General features: G+C 40.5%; 1 protein-coding gene across 19 annotated transcripts in view; it reads right to left on the bottom strand.

Moving 5' to 3' along the window:
* Positions 1-1,842: 1,842 nt before the first annotated feature.
* The window catches only part of dock7 (dedicator of cytokinesis 7), a 251,625-nt gene continuing 239,042 nt past the window's right edge, over positions 1,843-14,425 (bottom strand). For 17 of the 19 annotated variants that reach the window (XM_060919936.1, XM_060919938.1, XM_060919940.1 and 14 more), the window contains 5 exons: positions 10,732-10,968; positions 10,502-10,645; positions 7,521-7,627; positions 7,199-7,366; positions 1,843-2,265 (listed from right to left, as the gene is read on the bottom strand). In XM_060919936.1, the coding sequence (XP_060775919.1) occupies positions 2,223-2,265; positions 7,199-7,366; positions 7,521-7,627; positions 10,502-10,645; positions 10,732-10,968 (699 nt within the window). In that variant the 3' untranslated portion in view covers positions 1,843-2,222. The remainder of the gene's footprint in view (positions 2,266-7,198; positions 7,367-7,520; positions 7,628-10,501; positions 10,646-10,731; positions 10,969-14,425) is intronic. The other 2 variants (XM_060919955.1, XM_060919956.1) reach the window with 1 other exon arrangement.

The raw sequence follows: 14,425 nt of genomic DNA, 5'->3' as shown, positions 1-14,425 counted from the left end.
GCCATTGTCCTGATCTGGAAACGGCCCGGTTAGCTTTAGCTTAGCGTAGTCGCTGTAATCCGGCGTGTCCAGCTAGCATGTCGTTGCAAAAGTGAATCAAATAACTCAAGATTTTTTATAATTATTTCTCATGACCTGTACACTCACATCGAGTACACATATCAATGCAAATTAACACGAAGGGATTTACTAGACCAATTTATATCTGGAACTATTTTCGGCCACAGCACAGGCAAAGCACCACTGCAGGCGCAAAGGCACCACGCAGCACCACAACTTAGTAGTCACGCTGGTGTATTGACGGAAGTTGAGGGTTTTCAGGTGCTGCGTGGTGTCTTTGCGCCTGTGCTGTGGCCGAAAATAGTTCCAGATATAAATTGGTCTAGTAAATCCCTTCATGTTAATTTGCATTGATATGTGTACTCGATGTGAATGTACAGGTCATGAGAAATAATTATAAAAAAAATCTTGAGTTATTTGATTCACTTTTGCAACGACATGCTAGCTGGACACGCCGGATTACAGCGACTATGCTAAGCTAAAGCTAACCGGGACGTTTCCAGATCAGGGCAATGGCTGGGTCGGCTACAAAACGCTTTGGCTCACTCATCCAACTCTAGGGACTGCAGGGACTGACTCTATTTCACCTGGGGGTGGCGTATTCCTTTAAAGGAATACTCGAGGGATGAGAACGTGAAGCATGGGTCATTACCACAGACAAGAATTTCAACATGGTCACTATAGCGACGGGGTGGACAGATGATTAATTTATTCGCCAGTACGTTTGTGCTATACAATTCTTGTCTATAGTAATCTCACGTGCTTCAGAACGCTCGGGTATTTCTTAAACTGCTGATTTTATAACTTTTTTTAATTATTATTAATTCTCACCTGTTGTTTCTTTATCTGCATTCCCTCTCCAGAGCTTCATGTGAATTTTTCATCCATTTTCAAAGACCCTTACAAAACGCACCTTGGCACTAACCGTAGTGCACTTAAACGTCCCGCAAGTCTTTGTTCTCCAGTAGCCTGAAACAAGTCAGGTAAAATTGCTCACACTGGGTTTTATATTTGGATGATTTTTTTTTTTTTTTTTAACGATACTCTTGTAAATTTCCATTTTATTTCTGATGTACAGCTTCACATTATTTCTTGGAGAACATTCCATTTAGGATGTAAATATACCATAGTGTGACTTTTCTGTTAAAGCAAGAACAGATCCAGACAAGCCATTTGCACAGAGACGCGATTACAGCTTCAACAATTCAGGTAACCGCAGGAATAGAGAACTGTGTTTTTGTAGGTTTTTCTTATTGTACCTCATGCCAATGAAAACCTTTCCTCTTCGCCATTTCCATGCTGCGAGAGCCGGGCCTTGTTCTTCAGAGCTGTCTCGATTCAGTGGATAATTTCTGAAATAAATAAGCTGCATTTTTTTTTTTTTTTAAAAAGTCAGATCTAAAATGTCGGGGATGTGTAAATAGTTGTAGAATGGAGGAGCTGTATGATGAAACGAGTCCCTGATCTCCACCATGCGTACTGGTGTCAAAGTTAAAGCTATTACTTATAAGCAATAAATACAGAATTTTTTTTTTTTTTTACAGAGACATTATAGGACGACAGAAAAGGCAGTTAGATTACATTCAGGGCAAAAAACTGTAAATTCCTTTGACTTTTCTCTGTTTGTAGATTATTTTATACAGCAATTAAACACCAATGTATTCAAAGTCAACTTGTGCTCTTAATCTGTCTGTGCATTAAAATATTTATTTAGTAAAATATTCAAGGTAAACAAAAGCTACATAAAATTATTCAAATGTTTAAACCATTTCAATAACTTTAAACAAATGTAACAAATGGGGGAAAAAAATCCATGATAAATAGCGGTACATTTTTTTTTTGCTTGCTTGCTTTTCGTTCAGATTAAATAGTAAACTTTCAAAATCGTACCATTTGTGATAATGCTTGACACGGTAATAAAAAAAGTGCACACAATATATTAAATAGGAGTTTTGACACAGGCTGAATGAGTGTAACAGGTCATCTCTGTAAACTCATACAAAAAGTGGAATGATACTACCGTAACATGTATTTTAGCTTCCTCCTTTCTGGCAAAAAACAAACAAAAAAAAAAACACTGATTCCCCTTCCCCCCCAAAGTAAAGTTGAATATTTACAAGCAAATAAATAAAAATGCCACTCTTTTCATCGTCTCGTCTTCCTCACATATCAAGCTTACGGAGGCTCATTCTGCTGAAGGAGTCTCTGGAGAGGGGGGAAAGGATAAACGTTTAGATTAGGACAAATCTGTTCTGTAGAGGTATGATAATGGCTTGCATTATTAAATATTGCCTCATGTTCAGCTAATCATAATTTCCACCTACAATACAAAAATGTATTTGGATGTTCTACCTGGTCAAGCTGTCCGTTTGCTGCTTGGCAAATTAGCGAAACAAAAAATGCAGTGCACACATTAGTCCTCTCGGGTAAATATCTGCATTTATTAGGTCAAGAGTTCAGATATAAGCTAGATTAATGACTAAGTTACATGGCCAGGAGTTTTGTGGCATCAAACAAACAAACAACCGACCACACAGTGCGATTTCTTCCACACTGAAGCGGGAGGCTGCGAATAACTACAGCTAGTCATGTTATTTCAAGAAAAGTTTAACCCTGTGTCTGAAATCATTCACTACTCACTATATAGTGCATTCAAAGTATCCCACAATGCATCATGAAAAGTAGTGTCCAACCGATGGTCACTAACCAAGCAATATATCCCATTGTGGTCACGCTGAAAGAAATCAAATTAAGTCTCAAATTTTGATTTAATAAAAGGCAGTGGCAAAGAAGAAAGTATTCAGCCTTGATTTAAAAAAAAAAAAAAAACTGAAAGATGCAGGTACTTTATTTATTATTCTGAAAACCCATCAGCTGACTGATCTGGCACGTTTTAATTGTGCGACAGTAATGACGTAAATATCAGCGTGATGGACTAGTGTCCAAAAGCGTTTTTTTCATTTTACCAATAAGCTCACTATAGGGTCCTCTATATAGTAATTCCCTATATAGTGAGTAGTGAACGATTTCAGACACGGTAAGTTTTTAAAAAGAAGAACAACGATGTTTGACGAATGCAATGGAAAAATTTGCTGGAAAATTAAATGCGTGGCTGTCTGGGAAAACCAGTTGAGTATCATTGTGGCTAAAAACATGGAAAATAGCCAAAAAAGTAACAATAATCAAAATTGAGTTTTTCTGCTTAATATCCACCTCTACTTTAATGAAACCTAATAGTTTACCCCCCCCAAAAAAATAAATTTGAGGCTACTTTCTAACCTTGCCTTGGATCAGGTACAGGAGCCAGTTTAAAAAGCACAACTACTTAAACCAACCACCCATTGCTCCATGACAGAAAATAAATACATTTAAAAATACACTACCGTTCAAAAGTTTGGGGTCACTTTGAAATGTCCTTATTTTTGAAAGAAAAGCACTGTTCTTTTCAATGAAGATCACTTTAAACTAATCAGAAATCCACTCTATACATTGCTAATGTGGTAAATGACTATTCTAGCTGCAAATGTCTGGTTTTTGGTGCAATATCTCCATAGGTGTATAGAGGCCCATTTCCAGCAACTCTCACTCCAGTGTTCTAATGGTACAATGTGTTTGCTCATTGCCTCAGAAGGCTAATGGATGATTAGAAAACCCTTGTACAATCATGTTAGCACAGCTGAAAACAGTTGAGCTCTTTAGAGAAGCTATAAAACTGACCTTCCTTTGAGCAGATTGAGTTTCTGGAGCATCACATTTGTGGGGTCGATTAAATGCTCAAAATGGCCAGAAAAATGTCTTGACTATATTTTCTATTCATTTTACAACTTATGGTGGTAAATAAAAGTGTGACTTTTCATGGAAAAAACAATTGTCTGGGTGACCCCAAACTTTTGAACGGGTGTGTGTGTGTGTGTATAAAAAAAAATACGGGTCCCTCTCAGAAACTGGTCTCTCATTTGGGACATTATGGTCAAAAAGTAAATTTTCTAATTTTACTTTTGCATTTCCCCAACACTCAATGTTTCTTTTGTCGTGTTTAATAAGAATAAAGATAGCATCTTGCTTTATCTGGCCTCCACTGTGGAAAATTTTTTTCCATATAAAATAACTCCATCATGAAGAATTAAAGCCCCTCCTTCACAGATTATTGAATAAATTTCCTCTTTTTGATTGCTTGGCTTAAAAATGCCAAGTTATGATGACTGAATTGATTATTCACTTAAATATGAATAATATGATACATTTTGGGTATTTGATATGGCGAAATACGACACAATGGAAAAATCAAGAACACACCGGAAAGATGAGAATAACGGCGCTGGTAAAAGAACAGCGACTGTACCAGCTGAAGGTCGCGCGGGTCTCTGCTGCGGCGCACGAGCAACGGGACATCACTACCGCACCGGACGGAGTGGGGGCGGGGCAAAATGACTGGCCGTAGATTCTATCAAAAGTTTGATCTAAATTGCCCATGGTTGCAAAATATTGGCCAAAAATACGCAAACACTACAAGATGAAGTAAGATGAAAAAGAAACATTCTATTGCCTTATACTGCAAGACTAAAACAAAATAAAACTGTCAAAACTCACCTTTTCAGCGATAACATCCGAACAGATCACCCGCGTAACAGAAAGACCGCAAATGGAAGCACGATCAACTTCTGTTGGAGTGGAAAATTCCATTCTACACATGCAAATTGTTAATGTGTGTCCTTCCCCGCACACAAATAACACGCTACGGTAAAAAATAGACCACAGCTCATTTTATAGCTCAGAAATTCATACAAGACCAGCTACCATCGTAACATATTCTGTAAGAAACATATTCTATACCGAACTTTCAGCTTTCGTTTTAAAAAACAAAATCGCAGATATATAACAATGTTTATATGGCGTAGTGATTTTAAGTTACTACCTTTGGTAAGGTCGTGACCTTGACCCTGAGGCTTTCCGTTTAGATCAAAACACACGATCGTATTGGTTTTGGGTTTGCGGAAAATGGAGTTACGACGGTGATCAAATATTCTGCATGATGTTTTATTACGGTTATGATTATTCTGTGAGCACACCAATCCTTAGGTGTATAAAGTTACAACTTAAAATACAATTAATGATAACTGTAGACTTTTCAGTGGACTACAACCTTTTTAAGGGAACGCGATGTAGTCAACCATTTATCATGTCCCAGATCAAGCCGCCATTTTTCCACAAATCTGCAGAATTTTTGCCAAATTCTGAATATTCACATCAAAGATTGTTTTATCTGTATTATTTCTTTCATCATTTTATTTCAAATTAAGACCAACATCACCATTCAAAACCGTATAGTTTATTCTCGTCTCGTCTTCTTCCGCTTATCCGGGACCGGGTCGCGGAGGCAGCAGTCTAAGCATGGAAGCCCAAACGTCCCTCTCCCCAGACACCTCAGTCAGCTCCTCGGGAAGAACACCGAGGCGTTCCCAGGCCAGCCGAGAGACATAGTCCCTCCAGCGTGTCCTGGGTCTTCCCCGGGGCCTCCTCCCGGGGGGGCATGCCTGGAACACCTCCCCAGGGAGGCGTCCAGGAGGCATCCGAAAAAGATGCCCGAGCCACCTCAGCTGATTCCTCTCGATGTGGAGGAGCAGCGGCTCGACTCCGAGCTCCTCCCGAGTGACTGTGCTTCTCACCCTATCTCTAAGGGAGCGCCCAGCCACCCTGCGAAGGAAACTCATTTCAGCCGCTTGTATCCGCGATCTTGTTCTTTCTGTCATTACCCAAAGCTCATGGCCATAGGTGAGAGTCGGAACGTAGATCGACCGGTAAATTGAGAGCTTCGCCTTTTGGCTCAGCTCCTTCTTCACCACGACGGACCGGTAAAGCGACCGCATCACTGCGGAGGCTGCACCGATCCGCCTGTTGATCTCACGCTCCATCCTTCCCTCACTCATGAACAAGATCGTATAGTTTATTGACGGAGTATATTTAGTGGGGTTCCCCCACAGTACCCAGTTTCTGAGACAGACCCATATAAAATAAATATATATATATATATATATATATATATAAATAAAAAGGAAAGAAAAAAAGTCTAAAATCTTGCTTGCTAAACGTGATTTCCTCACACAATTAATTTGCTCCTGTCTTTGGATAGCTGTGTGTCCTAGTGAAAGGGACACAAGCCTAATCTATTTAACTGTAATCAAATGTCAATGTCTGCGACAAAGTTTTAAAATGATCTCAAAATAACAAGAACTGAATTTATCAGCGATTATTTCTCCCCTGATGAAGAGATGCTGTTGATGCTTGTGTTTAAATGCTGTGAGTAAATTTGACTCCTGGTGATCACACAGACAGATGTGAATGATGCTGATAGTCAGTCAAAGTCAAACTCCTTTCCCCACTGTAAACTTATTCCTTCACTTCTATCTGACCTTTTAACATCGGTCCATGGACAACAGATGTAAAATAGCCGTTTTGGCTAATTCTGGCACATTTGCATTATGTCAAATAAATTGCAAGTAAATGTAATTTGGTCTTCACTTCTGGAGAGAACCGGAGTTTAAATAAAAATTCATAAACATACACTAACTTCAGTGCAGGAATGTCTGCAGTTTTCAGATATGATATATACACACAGTAGAAAACTGAACCATGAGACAGGTTTTCCCGGGCTGCCACACGGTATGGTTTCACTGGCAGCGAATTCTCCATGATGTACTACGAGCATGTCGGATTAGATATCCACTTATTTCCTTCATCAAGCATGAAATCAAACCCTAAATTATTGATGCCATGTTTCCTGTAGAGGTCACTGATCGCTTTACTTGCTTCGTGAAAGTCAAAATCAATGCAGCGCTTCTGTTAAACGAGCCAGTTTTGTGCTTGAAGACGGACTTTATACCCTGACTTGGCATCAAACTAAAGTTCAACTGGCAAAATTGGCTCTGGAGAGATGGATTTTTTTTCCTCTGTATTTGCGTGCACACTTTTCTCGATGAGAATCCCTCGCTCTGGATAAAGGCGCCTGCCAAATGCCATAAATGTAAACAAATCTCTCCTGGATTTCCTTCTAAGAAGCCCTTCTGTCTACAACAATCTCAAATACACTTTTCCACTTTCTTCAACAAGTTTGAAATATTCTTCGGTTCGGTTCTCTAACCTGTGAGAGTTGACCTGGAGCACAGGTTTGTAGAGCTGCGGGATCTTCCTGTTAATGAGCGGCTGAAGAGCCTCCTTCAGCCTGTGGTAATTTCTCTCCAGCTCCCGCTGATATTCCTTTTGGTCAGGACCTATTAAACTCTTGTTTTTGCGGAGGGCGTCTTCGCACCTAATAATGAATAGACAATGATGGGGTGAGCTTAAATTGCACAAAAAAGCAGAAGGGGGGAAAAAAAAAGATGCATTTATTCTCTGGATTGATTCTGTAGAAAATCAAGTTTGTTTGTTTTTTTAAATTAATGTCAGAGAGCTAGTGTTTATACCGCTTGGTGAAGTCTTTAAAGCAGAGTCTCAGCTTGTTGTGGTGTCTGTAGAGTTTCGGATCACTTGGAATTTCAGACAGGAAGACCTGAGCGACCTCAAGTGGACCCTGAAGATAATGCATATAAAGTCAGTACGTTGCAGATACTCGGTAAGGAAGAAAACACGACGTGCTGTTATAAGAAAAGCGATGAATGAATGTGTGATTCAGCCAAAAACAAGTTACCGCTTAACCATGAAAATGATTATTTTCCAGTAACAGCATGTCCTGAACTGTTTAAAGTGCCATTCCACCATTGGATGTATTCTTTGGCATAAAATACAATATTTATGACAACATGACTAGACAGAGAAATCTTTTAGCTTCAAAATGATAAATCAAACAATTTTTTTGACAACGACAAGTATATTAATTTTGCGACCAAAGTCACCTACCCTTTTAATTTCCGCGCGGTAGAGAAACGTGATGTCATCGGCAGGTTCCCCTTCTTGTGTACCACGTGTCGGTCTATTTTTAGACCAGGAAACCCCCAAAGTGAGAGAGTCATTTCTCCTCGTATATGGGGGCCAAAAAAATTGCGAAATATTTTGAGTTAATCTTTCAGTTAGCTAGATTTATTGGTATTAGCTAGATTTATTGGTATTATTTTTATCACGTTCTATCCGCCATTGCTGATATGTGCCATGTCACACATCACGTGGTACACAAGAAGAGGAACCTGCCGATGACATCACGTGCGGAAATTAAAAGGGTAGGTGACTTTGGTCGCAAAATTAATATACTTGTCGTTGTCAAAAAATTATGTTTGATATATCATTTTGAAGCTAAAAGATTTCTCTATCTAGTGATACCATTTATATATGTTGTCAAAATATATTGTATTTTATGCCAAAGAATACATCCAATGGTGGAATGGCACTTTAATGCCTCTTATACCACAGCAGTTTGACATGATGCTCCAAAAATAATACCCCGCCCTGCTGTTTTCTATTTCATTGTGCATGTGAGTGAAATGTAAACTACACTGTTCAGGATATCCTTCACTTCAGAATCAAAAGTCGAGGGGTGGAGCTGGATCTGATCCAACTGCTCTTATAAATCCTACACCCCCCCCCCCCCCCCCACCCTTGACAAACCACGAGCTGGCTGAGTGGTTAGCGTGTCTATTTCTTGACCAGGAGCTCGCGAGTTCTATTCACGGTCGGGTCATACCAAAGACCATCATAAAAATGGTACGTCCTGCCATCTGGCAAGGCACGCTGCAATAGAAATGGGATAGAGTAGGGAGTCAAACCCTCATGGTTACCAGAGGACCAGCCCCCCACTGTAGCTATATAATTGGCCAAGGGCTAAAGAAACTGAGATTGGCGCGGCGCGGCACCCATGCACCGGGTAGTACTGGGACAGGAGACTGCCTGGGAAGACCAGATCCTGGCATGGGAGGGACTTTGACTTTTGACAAACCCAGACAGCGCTGTACAACATGAAATACATTGAGCTTCCTCCAACCCCTGGACCTTCGGCTCAACTCTGCAGAGATGTCCACAAGTACCGGCAACCGGCGGTTTTCTCCACCTACACAGACGGTCTGCGCTGGCTACTCAATCCTAGAAAAATATAAAAATTTGCCTTTCTATGTTCAAGCAATTTATATCATCTCCATTGCCCATAATTTGCTGCAAATCCAGTTATTCCACCATGAAATTGTTTTCAATTCAGGTCTAGAATGACTGGAAGTGACACCTAGTCTGGCTAACGCGACAAAGCTCTGCGAGCATTTGGTCTGGCCAAGATATTAAGCCCAACCATTTCCCAGAGCCTGTGGTTGACCTGCCTCCCTGAAATGCCTCAGTTTGCTACTGGTTGAAGCCAGAAAAGGCTGTGACGAAGCTTAAACCAATCACATCACTCTTTCCTCTGACGTATGTGACGTGACGGGTCTAACTGGTAGATTAAACTCTTACCGAAGCCGGTCGGGAGCAAGGCGAAAACGTCCTTCCTTTCAATAAATACCTCCAGGGCTGCTCTTTGCTCCATTTTCAATGAGAACTTCCCGTTGAATGCTTTCAATACAGCATCTATGCGTAATAGATGCGGAAGCGTGAATGAAGCGCTTCCGGCATAGATTCTGTAAACAATCTATGGCTTCCGGTCGCAGTTCTACTACGTCAGTGCCTTGAACACACCTCTACCCAGGGCCATTGGAGATGCTCAAAGTTGATTGGTTCCCGATTTTTTGGGAGCTTGGAAGAGCTGTAGATAGCTTGCCTGGCCAGACTAAGCTCGCAACAGGCCCTCGTGTTGCGTCACGCTTAGGATGGGCGGGCCCAGGCTAAGTGACACCATATTTGTTGATCGATTCTCACGCTCTGATTGGCTGAGTTGGACCACATCATAGTGTATGTAGTTATGTTACAGAGCCAGGCAGCGTACTTCAGACAGTAACTGAAAAAGCCAAGCACACATCTGGAGGGAAATTGTTAGGAATTTATTAGCTGAGAATGCACCAGAAGGCATGCAAGTTTCAAAATTTTCTGGGGGCATGCCCCCAGACCCCCTGAGCATTAGCACGCCGTCACAAATTCCTGAACCACCTACTACTTCAGATTTTCTGGAGAACCCTGACTCTGTCCAGGTAGGTGGCGCTAGGTCAGGTCTGACTTCACCTCATGGACTTTCTGTTCCACAGTGAGGGGTTCTTGCACTGTATTAAACTTTATCACCATCATCATCCTTTACAGTGTTATGTAAATTGTATATGCAATAATAACTCATTACTCCATCATAGGGGAACAGTCATGTCACTCTTCAGTAAACTGTATTGTGTAATATATAAATCAGTCCATTTTTGACTGTCCCCATCCCCACATTTCAGTGATGCATACGCATCCCATCCCCCCCAGTAGAGCTTACTAAACACATTCTGTTTCGATTGGATGGAAAATCACTGCTGCCATGCCAACGTGACCTGTCCATAATCACCTGGTTGACTGTGGTCCCCACAGAGCCCTGCAACACCATTTGTAACATCTTGGCATCAGCCGGATCCTGGTGAGTGGCGAAGGCCAGTTCCTGTGTCTTCTTCTGCATGTCCTCGATGGCCACCTCGATGGGCATGGAGATGATCTGAGCACAACGGAGATGAAAAGAAATGATACATAAAGCTCCATGAGACAAGGTTCTACAGGGTAGACAGCATACTCAGGTTCTACCTCCTCCTTGTGAATGATGTTGATGCGGGTTTTGATGTAGGGAAAGGCGTGGCTGGTGGTGAGAATGGTCTTGCGTTTGTACTGCTCATGCAGGTCTCCGTGTGCGCGGCCATCTAGCGTGAACGGCGTGCAGTAAACGAAGCGGCGCAGGTTGTAGTTCTTGTCAAAATACGTGATGCGGTCCTTCATCTCGTACGTGTCGAAGTACGGTTCCACATAAGTGATCTGAATGAAAGCCTGTAACAAACAAACAGTCATTTCACATGTAGGTTTACATATATAGTGCACGCTTTAAATTATTAGCGCCCTTCACAAAAAAATGATTGGAGAAAATAAATACTAGTGCATCTCAAAAAATTAGAATACCATGAAAGTTATTTTTTTTCATAATTTAATTCAAAAAGGTAAACTTTCATATATTCTATATTCATTACATGTAAAGTGAAATATTAAAAGCCTTTTTTGTTTTAAATTTTGATGATTATGGCTTATCAGAAATCCAGTATCTCAAATTATTAGAATATTCCCTAAGATCAATCAAAAAAGGATTTACAATACAGAAATGTCCAACTTCTGAAAAGTATATTCATTTATACGCTCAATACTTGGTTGGGGCTCCTTTACCATGAATTACTGTATCAATGTGGTGTGGCATGGAGGTGATCAGTCTGTGGCACTGCTGAGGTGTTATTGAAGCCCAGGTTGCTTTGATAGTGGCCTTCAGCTCTTCTGTATTTTTGGGTCGGGTGTTTCTCATCTTCCTCTTGACAAGTTGGCTGGCCAATCAAACACAGTAATATCATGGTCAGCAAACCATTTGGTAGTAGTTTTGGCACTGTGGGTAGGTGCTAAGTCCTGCTGGAAAAGGAAATCAGCATCTCCAAAAAGCTCGTCAGCAGATGGAAGCATGAAGTGCTCTAAAATCTCCTGGTAGACGGCTGTGTTGACTTTGGACTTGATAAAATACAGTGGACCAACACCAGCAGATGACATGGCACCCCAAATCATCACAGACTGTGGAAACTTCACACTGGGCTTCAAACACCTTGGATTCTGTGCCTCTCCACTCTTCCTCCAGACTCTAGAACCGTCATTTCCAAATTAAATGCAAAATGTACTTTCATCTGAAAAGAGGACTTTGGACCACTGAGCAACAGTCCATTTCTTTTTCTCCTTAGCCCAGATAAGACACTTCTGACATTGTCTCTGGCTCAGGAGTAGCTTGATATTAGGAATGCTGAAAAGGGTGGCCATCCCTGTTGCTTGTGCACCTTTTCCAGCCACCCTTTTCAGCAATGACCTTTTGTGGCTTACCCTCCTTGTGGAGGGCATCAGTGATCGTCTTCTGGACAACAGTCAAGTCAGCAGTCTTCGCCATGATTGTGGTTGTGTGTACTGAACTAGACCGAGAGATACACTGTGTTCATACTGTTTTACACAAACTCGAAATGAGATATTCTAATATTTTGAGATGTTTTTTTTGTTTTTGTACTGTATGCCATACTGATTAAAATAGAAAAATGCTTGAAACATTTTAGTTTGTGTAATGAGTCTGTAATGTATAACATTTTCACAATATTCTAATTTTTTGAGATGCACTAGCACACAAAAAAAACCCAACCCACTCATTATAACTACCTTTGTAAATAACATTCTCTCTCAAAAGTACATATACAGACATGAATGTCATGGTAAAACTGGGCTTTCAATGATTTCCTGAAACTGTTCTTTTCCTGTGTTGAATGACTGCACAACATATCTTTGATTGGGGGGGGGATTTGGGGCACAAGTTATTTGGGGTTTTCTGAAATCAACACAGGGTTGGTCAAAAGTATACATTCAAAGCCAAAGATCTACATATAGCACACCTAATACTTGATTAAATGCCCCTTTGCAAGTTTCATCTTGACTCAGATGCTTCTGGTAGCCATCAACAAGCTTCTGGCAGAATTCTGGTTGGATATTTGACCAATCTTCATGACAGAATTAGTAAAGTTCAATTAAACCTGTGTGTTTCTTGACAACACATACCCGACTTTTAAGCACAGTCCACATATTTTCAATCGGGTTGAGGTCTTGAACTGTTTTAAGCTTAACGTTAGCATGCCTGATCCATTCCACAACCAGCACACCAAATAAATAAATGTCCCTTAGCACGTTTCACCTTGACCAGATGCTTTTGGTAGCAATCAGCAAGCTTCTGGCAGAATTCTGGTTGGATATTTGACCAGTCTTCATGACAAAATTAGTCGAGTTCAATTAAATGTGTGTTTTCTGGCTTGGACCCGGCTTTTAAGCACAGTCCACATATTTTCAATAGGGTTGAGTTCAGGATTTGTTTTAAGCCTGTTTGGTCCATTCCACAACCAGCTTTGATGTGTGTTTGGAGTCACTGACCTGTTGGAACACCCAATTATGTCCAAGTTTCTGGTGGTTTGATGTTATGCTGAAGCATTCTGAAGTAGTCCTCCTTCATTATTACAGTTCAAGTGGCGGCAAAACAGCCCCAGAACATGATGCTACCACCACCATGCTTAACAGTTTGTACAGTGTTCCTCTGTACCTCTGGTCATTGTAGCTAAACAGCTCAACTCAAACTGTCATCTGACCAATAAACGTTCCTCAAGAAGGCTTTTTCTTTGTCCATGTGCTTAGCTTCAAATTTTAGTTGAGCTTAAATGGTGTCCATTTTGGAGCAGGGGCTTCTTTCTTGGATGGCAGCCTCTCAGTCCATAGTGATGTAAAACTCGCTTGACTGTCAATGTTCCAGCAGCTTCCAGTTCATGGCAGGCCTGTATCTTGAGGGTTCTTGAGATGTTTCTGATCATCAAAAACAATTTCTTCTCAGCTGAGGGTGACAGTTTGGGTCTTCTTCCAGCAAAGTGAATTGGCAAAGTGGCTACACCTCCCAATAACTTGTACATACATATAATTGTTTGAACTGATGATCTTGTAATCTGCAGTTGTTTAGAAATGGCTCCAAGAGACATTCCTGAGTGTGTAAATCTATGATCCTCTTTCTCAGATCTGCACTGAGCTCCTTGGACTTTCCCCATTGTACTGTGTGTTGGTTAATTCAGTGACTGTTGTCAAATAAACCCTTTTTATGTTGGCACAAAGAAAGTACCGGCTATAGTTGATCATGATCACCAACAGCCTTGGCAAGTTAAAAGACATTTGGAACTTTCAGCACTGCTGAGGAGATAATCTCAGTGGATGAATGTAAATTTTGGACAATGTGTTGATTTTAGAAAACTCAAAATAAATCAACTTCTGCACCTTTTCTTTAATTAAAGATGCATGTTGAACAATCATTCTGCCACAGAAAAAAACAGGCCAAAGAAAAATCACTGAAAGTCCAAGCTTGCCATGACATTCATGTCTGTAATGATATTCATGTACCTGTATGTAAACTTCTGCTCGCAACTATATGTGCCAAAATTATTGATAATGATATTTGCTCATTTTCATGAAGGATGCCATTTTAATTCTAGAGAGGTTTTTTTTTAAAACACAATAATATGGTTGAGTGCAAAAGTTTGTATAATAATTTCTGGCTGCAAACTGTACCTCTTATATTCTAGCTACAAAAAAATCCAAAATCAAAAACAAATGGTTTAAAAAGAACCAAAATTCAAGGTTTTGTGTCGGTCATTACCCCTGATTTGAAAAAGGGAGTGTACAAAATCTAACC

The sequence above is a fragment of the Neoarius graeffei genome, chromosome 4 (genome assembly GCF_027579695.1).
Source record: "Neoarius graeffei isolate fNeoGra1 chromosome 4, fNeoGra1.pri, whole genome shotgun sequence".
NCBI lineage: Eukaryota > Metazoa > Chordata > Actinopteri > Siluriformes > Ariidae > Neoarius > Neoarius graeffei.
Note: the sequence above shows the minus strand (reverse complement) of the source record. Positions and strands in the feature narration are given on the sequence as shown.